Source organism: Setaria viridis, chromosome 2 (genome assembly GCF_005286985.2).
Source record: "Setaria viridis chromosome 2, Setaria_viridis_v4.0, whole genome shotgun sequence".
NCBI lineage: Eukaryota > Viridiplantae > Streptophyta > Magnoliopsida > Poales > Poaceae > Setaria > Setaria viridis.
In genome coordinates, this window is record NC_048264.2 from 32,319,168 (window position 1) to 32,331,977 (window position 12,810).

Sequence of the window (12,810 nt, forward strand, 5' to 3'; positions counted from 1 at the left end):
CGATTTCCTTATTAATATCTACTTATAAGTGCATGCTCCAAGGATACAAAGACCCAAGAGGGCAGTAGAACAACAAATTTACATGGACAATCCTACCATGTTTCCCTCCTCTCTTGGTGAAGAATATGCAATCGGTTCAAAAAGTCTCAGTCTCACTAGTCACTAGTATAGATATGGCGTGTACAATCGGTTTAAGAGTGCTTTGATCCTCTGATCACTCTGTTAGCTGCTGTGGCGCGGTGACGATTGGCAGTGATGAACTAGGCTGTGAAAAAAATCTGGGGTGACATGACATCAGGGATCACGTAGCATGCCCTGTCACGTTCTGTCACCTAAGAATTATCGTACCAAGTCCGTTTTCACGTCCTCTGTCTTCAAGTGCAGAGCAACAACATTAAAGCCAGCATCTGTTTCTCAAGCATACAATGTTGCAAAGCAAAGCTACCCAATAGTCCAACAGCCTCCTAATACAGCACCTCGTTGGGTAGCCATGGACCCGGACAACGACGAGGTGGTGTTCGACGCCCCGGAGCACTTGCGCATCTACAAGAGCGGCAGGATAGATCGTTTCCACCGACCAGTGCTCGTGGCCGCGGGTGTCGACGACGATGACAGCGGCGTCGCCTCCAAGGACGTCGTCATCGACTCCGTCACCGGCCTCTCCGTGCGCCTCTTCTTGCCCAAGCTCCAAGGACCTTCCGCCAAGAAGCTCCCCGTCCTCGTCTACTTCCACGGCGGCGGGTTCATCATCGAGTCCGCGAGGTCCGCCACGTACCACAACTACCTCACCTCCCTCGCCGCCGCGGCCGGTGTCCTCGCGGTGTCCGTCGACTACCGCCTCGCCCCCGAGCACCGGCTACCCGCGGCCTACGACGACTGCTGGACCGCGCTCCGGTGGGCGGCGTCCGCGCGGGACGACGACTGGCTCGCCGAGCACGGCGACTCGTCCCGCGTCTTCGTCGCCGGCGACAGCGCGGGCGGCAACATCGTGCACAACGTGCTGATGAGGGCGTCGTCCGCGGACAACGCGTCGAGGATCGAGGGCGCGGTCCTGCTCCACCCGTTCTTCGGCGGGAGCACGGCCATCGAGGGGGAGCCGGAGCGCGCGGTGGTGATCACGGCGAAGGTGTGGGCGTTCGCGTGCCCCGACGCGGCCGGCGGCGCGGACGACCCGAGGATCAACCCGACGGCGCCGGGCGCTGCAGCGGGGCTGGAGAGCCTCGGGTGCGAGCGGTTGCTGGTGTGCGCGGCGGCGAAGGACTGGCTAGTGGCGAGGGACCGCGCGTACTACGACGCCGTGGCGGCCAGCGCGTGGCCCGGGAGCGCGGCGTGGCTCGAGTCCGAGGGGGTGGGCCACGTCTTCTTCCTGATGAAGCCCGAGTGCGAGAACGCCAAGCGGCTCATGGACCGCATCGTGGCCTTCATAGCCGGGTCCTGAAGCAGGTGCTCCGAGTGTCTGCGTGCAGCATTGTTGCAGCCGCATAGCACTCGAGCTGTAGGTTTTCTACTTTTCTTTCACCGGGGTTGAATAAAAATAGCTCGTGGTACTACTGTGGTAGTAGTAGCAGATGTACTACTCAACCAGTTCATTACATTGAAAATTTGAAATCTATTTAGCGAATTGAAATGCCTGTCCAGCATTTCGGCTCAGCTTCATCAAAGCTTAAATGAGGGCAGTGTACTTTGCACGTCAATGGCTGTGATACAGTACTGGACCGATTGATACTGAAAACCGACATGCCGAGCTCGAAAAGCTCTAATTTTATTCGAGAACTAAACTCAAGCAGAAAAAAACAATAAACAAGGTTTAGATTTGGAGGTTCCATGGCAGTGAAGACGCGGTTTAGAGACTATTGTTCTGGAAGATACAAGATCCCAGCCAATCTTTTGCAGTCGCAGCAATCTGACCGTCCTGTTCTTCGACAGGCTTCATGTTTCTAAGACGAAAACACAAGCAGGCATGATACTGAACCAACCTAACGTCGGAGTTCCATGCTCCGCACAATAATAGATGTATGCTGCAGTGCAGAGACTTTGAGCTTACGCAAATACTATACACGTACAGATATGTTGTTAATTAATCCATATAAACCGTGAATCCCAGCTGGGATATAATTTGATAAAATACACCGAACTGTAAATCACCTACAGCAGTTAGTCTGCATTTACCACACGTCAGGGTAACATCAATCTAAAAAAAGGAACTAAGCATCCAAAATACACCAGACCAGCCAGCAAATACCATCCCACTTTCTCTAGGACTGCATGGCATCATCTCCATCTGCTTCTCCTGGAACTTCATTGAACATGTACTGGCTCTGGTACTCCATCAGGTACTGCGTCGATCTCTTCACGTCCAGAAAGAGCTGGTACACCCGGCTAATATCCTCCATCTCCACCACCTTGCCCTTGCGCTTCTGGCAGGCTAGTGCAGCAGAGGTGATCAGGTGGATAGCGTACCTCAAGGAGGTCTCCACACCAATCTTTGTGAGCAGGACCTTGGCATCTGCAGACATCTCCACATCCTCCTCATCGCACCTGATGTCCAGGATCTTGCGGATATCATCCTCCGTGTAGGGCTGTGTCGTGATGATCAAGAGGCGGTCGAGGAAGTCTGGTGGTATCCCATGTGGTGACCGGTAGTTCGTCCCACGGATGGATGTGATCCCTCGGTTCGTCGCAATGACTAGGATTGGAGCCATATCGTTTTCCAATGCACGGTTTAGGAAGGAGAAGCATTCAATATCCAGCATGTGTACTTCATCAATAAACAGAACGCCAGGAACAATCTCAGCCTTCCCTTCCTCTCTCCACTCTGCAACTTTTGTGTCAATCTGCTCTCGGACCTCTGCACGAATTTCACCAGTATCACCAGTGAACAATGCAAGAAAACCCTGTGTCCTGCACAGATAATAGCAGGATGACAGAAGTTGGTTGGTTACTTTAGGCCTTGCGCACCAATAAATTACATCTGAAAACCAGTGAACTTTTTGAATTTTTGAATCATGAGTTACATGGAAAAAAAGAAAGAAAACAATGTATCCTGCAAGCATGAGAAAGACCTAATGGGAAAAAAGTAGCTCAAAGCAACTACCAACAAAAAAGGGCTCCTAGCAGTTTCACAGGGAAAACATTTAGGGTCAAGATCAGTTAGGCCAGTCTCAGTGGGAGTTTCATGGAGAGTTTCATGGGCATTAAATTCCATACCACATCAGCAATTTTGCTGACTTGACAAGATCTTTATGAGGAGAGAGAAGGAGGAGTTTCATTGTATGTGAGAGGAGTTTCATCCCCATGACACTCAACAGGCACAGTTACCTAGTTCCCAATCTTGGTAACAGTGCAATGAAACTGTGCACTGAGACTGGCCTTATAGATAAATTGGTTGTAGATATCTGCAAGTTAAATGTTTGTAGAACATCTCTGTAGCTTATATTTGAGCACAGTCCATTTCCTTACGTATGCACAAAAAATAGCTTCCAACTGTGGAATCAACTAACTTAATAATATTTAAAAATATCTCAACAAGTGTTAACTTATTCTCACATTGCCCTGTCCAAAGTGAAAGCTAAAAGAAAACCTAGCCGGCCCTTTCTTTGACTCAAGTTACAGGATTCTCATTAATAACATCTTAGCATACATTTTCCATTTCTCAAGAAGCCAAAAGACAAAGCAGATCCCATTTTGTGCGACAAATAAGAATTGTATTTCGGAATTGACTTAACTATATCTTCTCCAGTGAAAAGTCAAATCTTAGAGGATGCTTACATCAATATTTAACTCTATTTCTATTGGGATTCCTCCGGAAGTAGATTGAGATTCAAATAATTATTCTGATGGATATAATGGGCAAAATTGCATGGAATCAGAACCCGGGGAAAACAAAAATTGCACACCAAATAGCTGATATGAGCTGCCATAGGGAACAGTTGCAATTTGACATCATAGAGGATAGTTGTGATTCCTGATGCAAGACATATCATCACAGCCTCAACAGGTTGTAAGCCAGTAGTTCAAATGCAATTAAGGAATACGATGATCACACTGAAATGTTAAAACTTATCTCACTATTATTCAGTACATCTTAATGATTCTTGATACATGAAAAAAAACAGATTAGAATTTCTAAATTTATTCTGGTCATACTGTTATTTGTCAGGACTGAAATGTCAAAACAAGTCATCAAGTTCACAAGTTGCTGCTTTTTTTCCCCGAGGAATGCCAACTCAAGGCTTGGGTAAGTTAAATGAGCTTCATCACTGCACATATGCTTAAAGATGGGCAAATTTATCACAAAAATAGCTTGACATGGAGCAGCAATATGCAATTCATATGGGTCGAACTACTACAGAGTAATCATCATGTAGGTGTGTGTGGTTGCTTGCATACTAAAAGTACTGCTATGAAAAGTAGGACCAATAAAACTCCAGCAGCTAGAGATAAACCACCACTAGCGCATGGTATAAGGCAGATACAATTAAGTGTAAGATTATCCTAATTAGTAGAATTACAGAATTTTTTTAGGTATATAGTTTGTTGTTGCGGTAATTGGCATTTAACATCAATATATAGAACATCATTGTAAACGTACATTGCAAATTTCCTTGTCAGAACTGTTGAAGTTCAGAGAATTGCTACTTAGGTACTTGTATATGAATATTCATCCCGAGTCTAAAATATGAAAGAATTCATGAGAAGGGGGTGTGTAGATACCTGCTATTGATGACATCAATCTCGTGTAAGGTGACACAATGCACAACTTCCTTGCGCTTCTGGAGCTCACCCTCAGGACACTTGACAAACTTGGTGTGCGGGCCAACAGCATCATAATCCCGCGACCTACCAATGGAGCGGCCAAGTTTTGTAACCTTCCCGGAGGCCTTGTCAAGCGCAACCACATCACCGCTCTGCACCTTCTCTTTACCAAGAGCCTCAATCATCTTTCCCCCAAGCTCGTACACCGTCTCCATGTCCGTGGTCTTGAGCGTGAGCCGCCCGGTCTTTCCGGGCGCAGTAGCACCGGACGGCGCGGCCGAGCCGGCGGCGGCGGACAAAGGGCGGTCGATGGAGATCTCGACGACCTCGCCCTCGATGATCTCCGCCTCCTCCTTGATGCGGACGCCGATGGCGCGGCGGAAGGCCTGCGTGAGCGCCTCGGTCTTGGAGAGGTCTAGGGAGAAGAGCTCGGAGGCGGCGACGGAGGCGAAGGGCGTCTCGGCGCCGAGCGACTTGGCGATGCCCATGGCGAGCGCGGTCTTGCCGGTGCCGGGCTGGCCCGCGAGGAGGACGGCGCGGCCGGCGATCTTCCCCTGGCGTATGAGCTGGAGGATGAGCCCCGCGGCGCGGCGCGCGGGGAGCTGCCCGACCATGCCCTCCGAGGCGTCGCGGGCCTCGAGGGAGGAGTCCAGCCCCAGCCCCCGGATGTGGGAGTGCGCCCCGATGCGCTCGATCCGCGTCAGGTCGCGGCTCTCCGCAAGCCGCTTTAGCTCCGCCATGGTCACCGCCCGCCGCGCCGCCGATTCGGTGCTTCGCTCTTTTCGATTGCGGTGGCGGCCGGCGGCAGGGTGAGGTTTAAGGCGAGAGTGGGGAACGAGCTAGGGTTTTGACAGTGGAAGCCTGGAAAGATGAAGGCGAAGATAGCTGTGGCCATCAAGAACAAACAGAAACAGTCATGATGGGCCAATACTATACGATCCATACATGTATACGGCCCATTTAGATTACCATGGACCAGTTGTTGTTCCTTATTGCAGTACTATCAGTCCCAGGTTCAAGTTTGGTCGATCTAGCAGTAGTGTACGGATTGCGGAAAGTTCGTAACAGCACAGTATCACTTTCCCCGATCCAACTACCTGGATAGTAGATAAAAAAATAGTGTTTCAGCAGTCTCGCTTTAACTTTCTCTTTTTCCTAATAATTATTGAGATAACCTAATAATTTACCCCAACTACTCTTCTACGGTAGTTGGATTAGTATGAGATTATTTGAAGATTGCAATAGCAACTCTTCCAACAACGGTGAAAGTGATATTAGAATATCCCTATTAATTAGTTATTAAAAAATATTTATCGAAAGACGGCCGGAGATACTCTAATGAAAACCAATGTTACCAGATGATATTAAGAAAACCAAAAAAAACCCCAACAAACTGGAGTACGAAGTCTTGAGTTAACCGAATACAAATGAAATTATGAATTAAATGAACTAAATTACCATTAACAAACTCATTCAACAACTGATGCGAGATGCAATGAAGCTAATGATGTACTCAGTCCGACTCAAATTACTATTCGTTTTGGTATTTCTAGGTATATAGCAATATAGCATTTGATATGTACCTATACATATATTATGTCTATATACTTAGCAAAAGTGATGTATTTAGCAAAGTCAAAATAAATAATAATTTGGAACGGAGGGAGTATTCGCCGGAAAACCAATTTGCACTCAAGAAGTTAAGATGGTATTATCATCGTGGTAAAATTAATATTTTTTAGATAACGGTCATAACTAATAAAGATTATTAAGGGGGTGTTTGTTTCCTAGATGCTAAACTTTAGCCCCTATTACATTGGATGTTTGATACTAATTAGCAGTATTAAATATAGGTTAATTATAAAAACTAATTGCACAGATGAAGGCTAATTTGCGAGACGAATCTATTAAGCCTAATTAATCCATGATTTGATAATGTGGTGCTACAGTAACCATTTACTAATGATGGATTAATTAGGCTTAATAGATTCATATCGCGAATTAGCCCAGGACTTCTGCAATTAGTTTTATAATTAGCTCATGTTTAGTCCTTCTAATTAGTATCCGAACATTCGATGTGACAAGTGCTAAACTTTAGCTAAGGATGCAAACATGCTCTACGATTGACCTTTTAGCATACTTGACTTGTTATAACATGTGCAAATCTACTAAAAATAATTTATAAAAAAAAAGAAAGACGGACTTGCTGGATTCACATTATGCAGAGAATAATATTAAATAACAAAGGTAATTCTAGATCTACACGTATCTATAGAACATATATGAACAAGCACGGGAACTCCAAAAATAGCACCCTAAATCGTGGCACCAGAAAAGAGATAATAAACACTCTAGGTAAAGACTAGTTGCAGGCTGGCATAGTTTTCTTTTTGCCTAATGAGATACCTGATGTACCGGATGATGCCAGATGATGCTCTATTCCAATTCATTATTCGCATGGTTGGGAAAGCAATTTTTTAATGCCTTGCGTGCCTGACGGAATTGAATGATTTTTTTTCGACATCTGCGCAGTAACGTGTGATTGGGCCGGTGGAGTTCATCCTCCCGCACTCCGAGAAGCTAGCGGTAGAAAAATGAGAGAATTCCTAACTTGGCACTATAAAAACTACTCGTTGCTTTTTTATCCTTCAAAATTTTATGTATCAGTCCCTATTTGATACCAAGTTCAACCTTCATTCCTTATACGATATTCTGTTGGATTTTTCCATTCGAGAACCATTAAATGCCCAGCGAAAAGACGATTTTGCCCCTATGGGGCCCACTACCCTTCTCCCTCCTCTCCGTCGCACCTCCCCTGTTGCGATGCAGAGACGACAACCCCACGCCACCATCTCTCTTCCCTCAGTCCACCTCGTTGCGTGCCGCCACCGGCGCCTCGACGTTCGACGGCAACCTAGTCGCACGCTGATTGGCCTTGTCTGCCTCTGCTTCCGCCACTGCCGCGGCCCGCGCGCGCACGACCGCGTCGACCATGGAGATGAAGCGCCACCATCTCCCACCGGTCCTCCTCCTCCTCGCGCTCTCACTACTCTCCCTCACCTTCCGCAGCCACCTATTCCTCCCTTGAGGCCCGTCATCGTACGCCACCAACACGCTCCTCCGCCAACTTGCCACCACCGACGTCGGTGGGGGCCAGGTTGTGGCCTGAGCAGCAGGAGGCCGTGGCACCAGCGGCCCGGTCGTGGAACCTGTGCCACCAGAAGTGCCACTGACAGACCACATGTGGGGCGGCAGCGGCACTCGACGCGTCGCTCGCGTGAGAGCCCGCGGCGGAGAAGGCGCGGCGGCCCGCGGTGGTGATAGGAGCGCGTGTGAGGGAGTTGGCCACGACGGAGACGAGGGAGAAGGGGAGCAGAGGAGGGAGAAGGGTGGTGGGGTCCACAGGGGTAAAATCATCTTTTCGCAGGGCATTTAACGGTTCTCAGATGGAAAATCCAACAAAGTGTCATATAAGGAATGAAAATTGAACTCGATGTTAAATAGGGAATGAAAATTTTTTGAGGGCCAAGCAAGAAACGAGTAGTTTTTCTAGTATCAAATAAGGAATTCTCTCTAACAAAATTTGCCGGAAAAGGAAAGAGCAGTGGTTAGTAGTTTGCTTCTTTCCTCCATAAAATAGCCAAATCCCCTTTTTTTTGCGACATCTACGCAGTAACATGTGATCGGGCCGTGGAGAGTGCATCCTCCTGCGCTCCGAGAAGCTAGCGGTAGCAAAATTTGCCGGAAAAGGAAAGATGGGTGGTTGGTAGTTTGCTTCTTTCCTAAGTAGTGTTTGGTTGCTCGCATGGAAGATGATCCTGTATGGGATGGTTCAGCTGGATGGGTTGATCCTGGATGGATTGATACAGGTGAGGATGATTCCATCCTGTACCGAGTCGTTGGTCGATTTTGGCGCCCAACTCGGTACGACATCTTCTCGGTATATTCCAAAGAATCTGAACCATCTCATCCTGGACGAAGCGGTGCGATTCAACGAACCAAACACTTGATCGTGCTCAGATCCCACACCAGTTCATATATGTATCGGTTCATACGAGGAACCAAACACTACCTAAATTGGGGTGGTCGTGCGGAGGTCTTAAAATACGGCCAGCAGTAAAATAGCCAATTCCCTTTTTTGCAATATAGGGTGTGATACACCCTCACCTCGGATGTTTGATGCTAATTAGGAGTATTTAATATAGGCTAATTACAAAACTAATTGCACAGATGGAGTCTAATTCGTGAGACAAATCTATTAAGCCTAATTAGTCCATGATTTGACAATGTAGTGCTACAGTAACCATTTGCTAATGATGGATTAATTAGGCTTAATAGATTCATCTCACGAATTAGCACAAGATTCTACAATTAGTTTTATAATTAGCTCATGTTTAGTTCTCCTAATTAGTATCCGAACATCCGATGTGACACTGCTACAAACACCCCCATGTGCACAGTGACATGTGATCGGGCCGGTGGAGAGTGCATCCTCCTGGGCTCCGAGAAGCTAGCGGTAGTAAAATTTGCCGGAAAAGGAAAGAGTCGTGGCTGGTAGTTCTTTCCTAAATTGGGGTGACCGTGCGCAGATCTTAAAATACGGCTGGCCGTAAAATAGTCAAGTCCATAATAATAATAAGTTGGATGTGGGACGCCAAAAAGAAGCTATAGCAGTTTGGATGCACTTCTGCGGTGAATCTGTTCTAGTAGCAAGCAACTCCAAGAAGCTGCTAATCTTACCTCCAATATCTTTTTTAGGAAAAAAGAGAGAAAAAATGAACTCCAACAATCCACCTAAACCTTCCCCAATTTTTTAGCGACGCTAAAAAACAGCCTGCCACCGCGTATATTTTAGCGTTGGCGTTCCTTCCCCAATCCTGACGTGGGCCCAATACGATGACGTGGCCTGGTTTTGAAATATTGGGGGCTATTTATTAGCGATTTGCTGTGGACTGATATGTTTTTGGAGGAAATTTTTTTAGGAGAACCCCAAAACTATGTATTGGGGAAGAATCTTTTAGGATACTCTTGGAGTTGCTCAACTTATATTTAGGTTTATACAGGCTTGCCTATATGTTCGAATTAACATAACCCACCCACAATGTCAAATTTAAAAGTTCAGAAAATAAGCTGAGAGCTTCCTTCCAACTAAGCGCCGTGAGGTACTTGCCATTTATGTGCTTGCCCGTTCGTTGCCAAGTTTCAGATTTGTGGGACCTTCCACGCGTAATAGCGTGTCGTCCCTCGTCAACCGCCCCGGCCTCGTGGTGGTGGGCAGTGGATGATGCACCGTGGTGTGCGACACGAGACCTTTTTACGGCTTTTAGCAGACTTCGTGACAAAGTCTTATCTTTGGCAGAGGTAAGAGCAACTCTAAGAATGTTACCTTCAATATTTTTTGAAAAAAAGAGAAAAAACGAACTCCAATAGTTCATCCAAACCTTCCTCAATTTTTTAGCAACGTTAAAAAAAATAGCCTACCACCGTGTATATTTTAGTGTTGGTATTCCTCCCCCAATCCTAATTCCCGCACGCTCGAGCGTTCCTTCCGATGGGTCCAATACGATGATGTGGCATGTTTTAAAATATTGGGGGCTATTTATTAGCGATCTGCTGTAGATTGATATATTTTTGGGGGAAATTTTTTTGGAAGAACCCCTAATACATAATTTTTGGGAATAATTTTTGAAGTATTCTTGGAGTTGCTCTAAGCAAAGCGCGGGTTCTTTCTGATTTGGATCTGAAATGCCGTATAATTTACTGAACACGCTGTTCCCGGCCCCGGCGTGACTGGTGAGACATGACCAGTTTCTTCGTCGTTATCCCGATAGGCGAGGGTGGGAGGTTTGGGCGTGCGGCTTTGCCTCGCCAGTGCTCGCTCACTGCCAAACCATCTTTCTTTTATCCACAGCAACTCAACAAGCCGCTTTGATCTGCCACGGCCATGGAGTTCCACGCCGACGAGGTAGTGATTGGCTGCGACGCCTTCCGCATTTACCGGAGCGGCAAGATGGACCGCCTCCACCTCCACCTCCCGGCGCGCGTGCCCGCCGGCCTCGATCCAGCCACCGGCGTCACGTCCAAGGACGTCGTCCTCGACGCCAGCACCGGCCTCTCCGCGCGCCTCTTCCTCCCCACCAGCCGCGGCGCGCGCGGCTCCTCCTCCGAAAAGCTCCCCATCCTCGTCTTCTTCCACGGCGGCGCCTTCCTGATCGAATCCGCTGTCTCGCCGCTGTACCACGGCTACGTCGCGTCCCTCGCCGCCGCGGCCGGCGTCCTGGCCGTCTCCGTCGAGTACCGCCTCGCGCCCGAGCACCCGGTCCCCGCCGCCTACGACGACGCCTGGGGCGCGCTCCAGTGGGCCGCGTCGGCGCGCGACGAGTGGATCGCCGAGCACGGGGACGTCGCCCGCCTCTTCCTCGCCGGCGACAGCGCCGGCGGCAACATGGTGCACAACGTCCTGGTAAAGCTGGCCTCTTCCTCCCACCCGGCTGCGCCTAGGATCGAAGGCGCGATCCTCCTGCACCCATGGTTCGGAGGGAACACGCCCGTCGAAGGGGAGGATGCGACGAAGGCCAAGGAGATGGCGATGATCTGGGAGTTTCGCGTGCCCCGGCACGGCAGGCGGCGCGGACGACCCGCGGATGAACCCGATGGCGCCGGGCGCGCCGGCGCTGGAGAGCCTCCGGTGCGAGCGGATGCTCGTGTGCGCCGGCGAGAAGGACTGGGCGGCGGCGCGGGACCTCGCGTACTACGCAGGCGTGGCCGCGAGCGCGTGGCCGGGGAGCACCGCGTGGTTCGAGTCGGAAGGGGAGGGGCACGTGTTCTTCCTCGAGAAGCCGGAGTGCACCAAGGCTAGGGAGCTCATGGACCGCATCGTCACGTTCGTCCACGGATACCAAGCACCGAGCTTGAGTGCTGCGCGCAATGGCGATTCCTTTGAAGTTTGAAGCAATTCTGAATCCATTTGCTATCCGTATCCATTTGATGTCGGCACTGGTTACAACCTTCAACTAATTAATCGGTGTGATCAGTGATCTTGTCATGTTGCAGAGGATGGATCAGTGTAGGAACAAAAAGAAGAAAAAAGACGAAGTGTGCCGTGACCTCTAGAGTGGTTCTGGGCTCCTGTGTGTCTCATGTTACGGGTGCTTCTTGATGATTAGAGGCAAATCAAAAGAACCTAAGAGTGCTCGTGTTTGGTGCTGATGTTTGCAGATCCTCTTTAGTAGATTGGTGCTGATCTTTGCAGAGCACTCTTGTTTGCACTATATTAGGCATCCGCATCAAGAATGAGTGAATGGCAAATCAAGCAGATAAGCACTCTCGGTGCTGGTGTTTGCAGATCTTTTTTGTTAGGAGAGTGCTCGTGAACCTTTGTTGCACGGCTCAGAGGAAAACTGTGGTGACAAATACATCTTGATGTTTAATCATCTCTCTATGTAAACCTTTTACATTTAGGGGATGTTTGGTTCCACCTTGCTAAAGTTTAGCAACTTTTAGCTGCTAAACTTCCAAACATCCTTGCTAAAACTTGCTAAAGTTGAGTTGCTAAAGTTTAGCACTTTAGCAAGTTTTTGGTTGCTAAAACTTGCTAAAAGGTGGGCTGGACAACCATACCCCTCATTTATTGCTTGTCTCCCCCTCCTGCGCACCTTTAATAAGGGTAGATAGGTCTTTTTACAGCTCATTAAATATCTTTTAATAAGAGTATCCAAACAGCTTTTGCTAAAGTTTAGTAACTATTAGCAACTAAGTTTAGCAAGAGGAACCAAACATGCCCTTACTTGTATGGAACTTGTGGAATCAAAACTAATAGCAGTTCAGTTCAGTTAGTACTAGTTCAGTTGGGAAAAGGGGTGCTGTCTGGAACAGTGGAATCCTAGACATTGCGCTGCACATCATGGCAACATCATCACTTTCAGCAAATAAAAAAAGTTAAATTTTAGTAGGATTATGTTATACCGCAATAAGCAACCATACGAGAGTGACTTTTCCTTCCACGTAAGCCAACGTTCCAGTAAAGTCAAAGTCGGTGAAACAAAAATAGTGATT

General features: G+C 48.1%; 2 protein-coding genes and 1 pseudogene across 2 annotated transcripts; 2 read left to right on the forward strand and 1 right to left on the reverse strand.

The window, feature by feature from the left end:
• Window positions 1-368: 368 nt before the first annotated feature.
• Window positions 369-1,668, forward strand: LOC117845195 (tuliposide A-converting enzyme 1, chloroplastic). The gene has a single exon (XM_034726149.2). The coding sequence runs from the start codon at window positions 491-493 to the stop codon at window positions 1,436-1,438; it is 948 nt and encodes a 315-aa protein (XP_034582040.1). The 5' UTR covers window positions 369-490; the 3' UTR covers window positions 1,439-1,668.
• Window positions 1,669-2,040: 372 nt separating this feature from the next.
• LOC117845193 (uncharacterized) lies at window positions 2,041-5,626 on the reverse strand. The gene is made up of 2 exons (XM_034726145.2): window positions 4,714-5,626; window positions 2,041-2,901 (listed from the first exon to the last, which is right to left on the reverse strand). The coding sequence occupies exons 1-2, from the start codon at window positions 5,493-5,495 to the stop codon at window positions 2,256-2,258; spliced, it is 1,428 nt and encodes a 475-aa protein (XP_034582036.1). The 5' UTR covers window positions 5,496-5,626; the 3' UTR covers window positions 2,041-2,255.
• A 4,740-nt stretch (window positions 5,627-10,366) lies between these two features.
• On the forward strand, window positions 10,367-12,232 carry LOC117843017 (probable carboxylesterase 12; annotated as a pseudogene).
• Window positions 12,233-12,810: the final 578 nt, after the last annotated feature.

What these genes read in the sequence shown, in the direction of transcription:
- LOC117845195 (XM_034726149.2), top strand. Translation starts at nt 491, where the DNA reads ATGGACCCGGACAACGACGAGGTGGTGTTCGACGCCCCGGAGCACTTG.
- LOC117845193 (XM_034726145.2), bottom strand. Translation starts at nt 5,495, where the DNA reads ATGGCGGAGCTAAAGCGGCTTGCGGAGAGCCGCGACCTGACGCGGATC. An exon ending in ATTGATGTCATCAATAGCAG is followed by an intron (nt 2,902 to 4,713) that starts GTATCTACACAC and finishes TTATCTGTGCAG; the next exon opens with GACACAGGGTTTTCTTGCAT.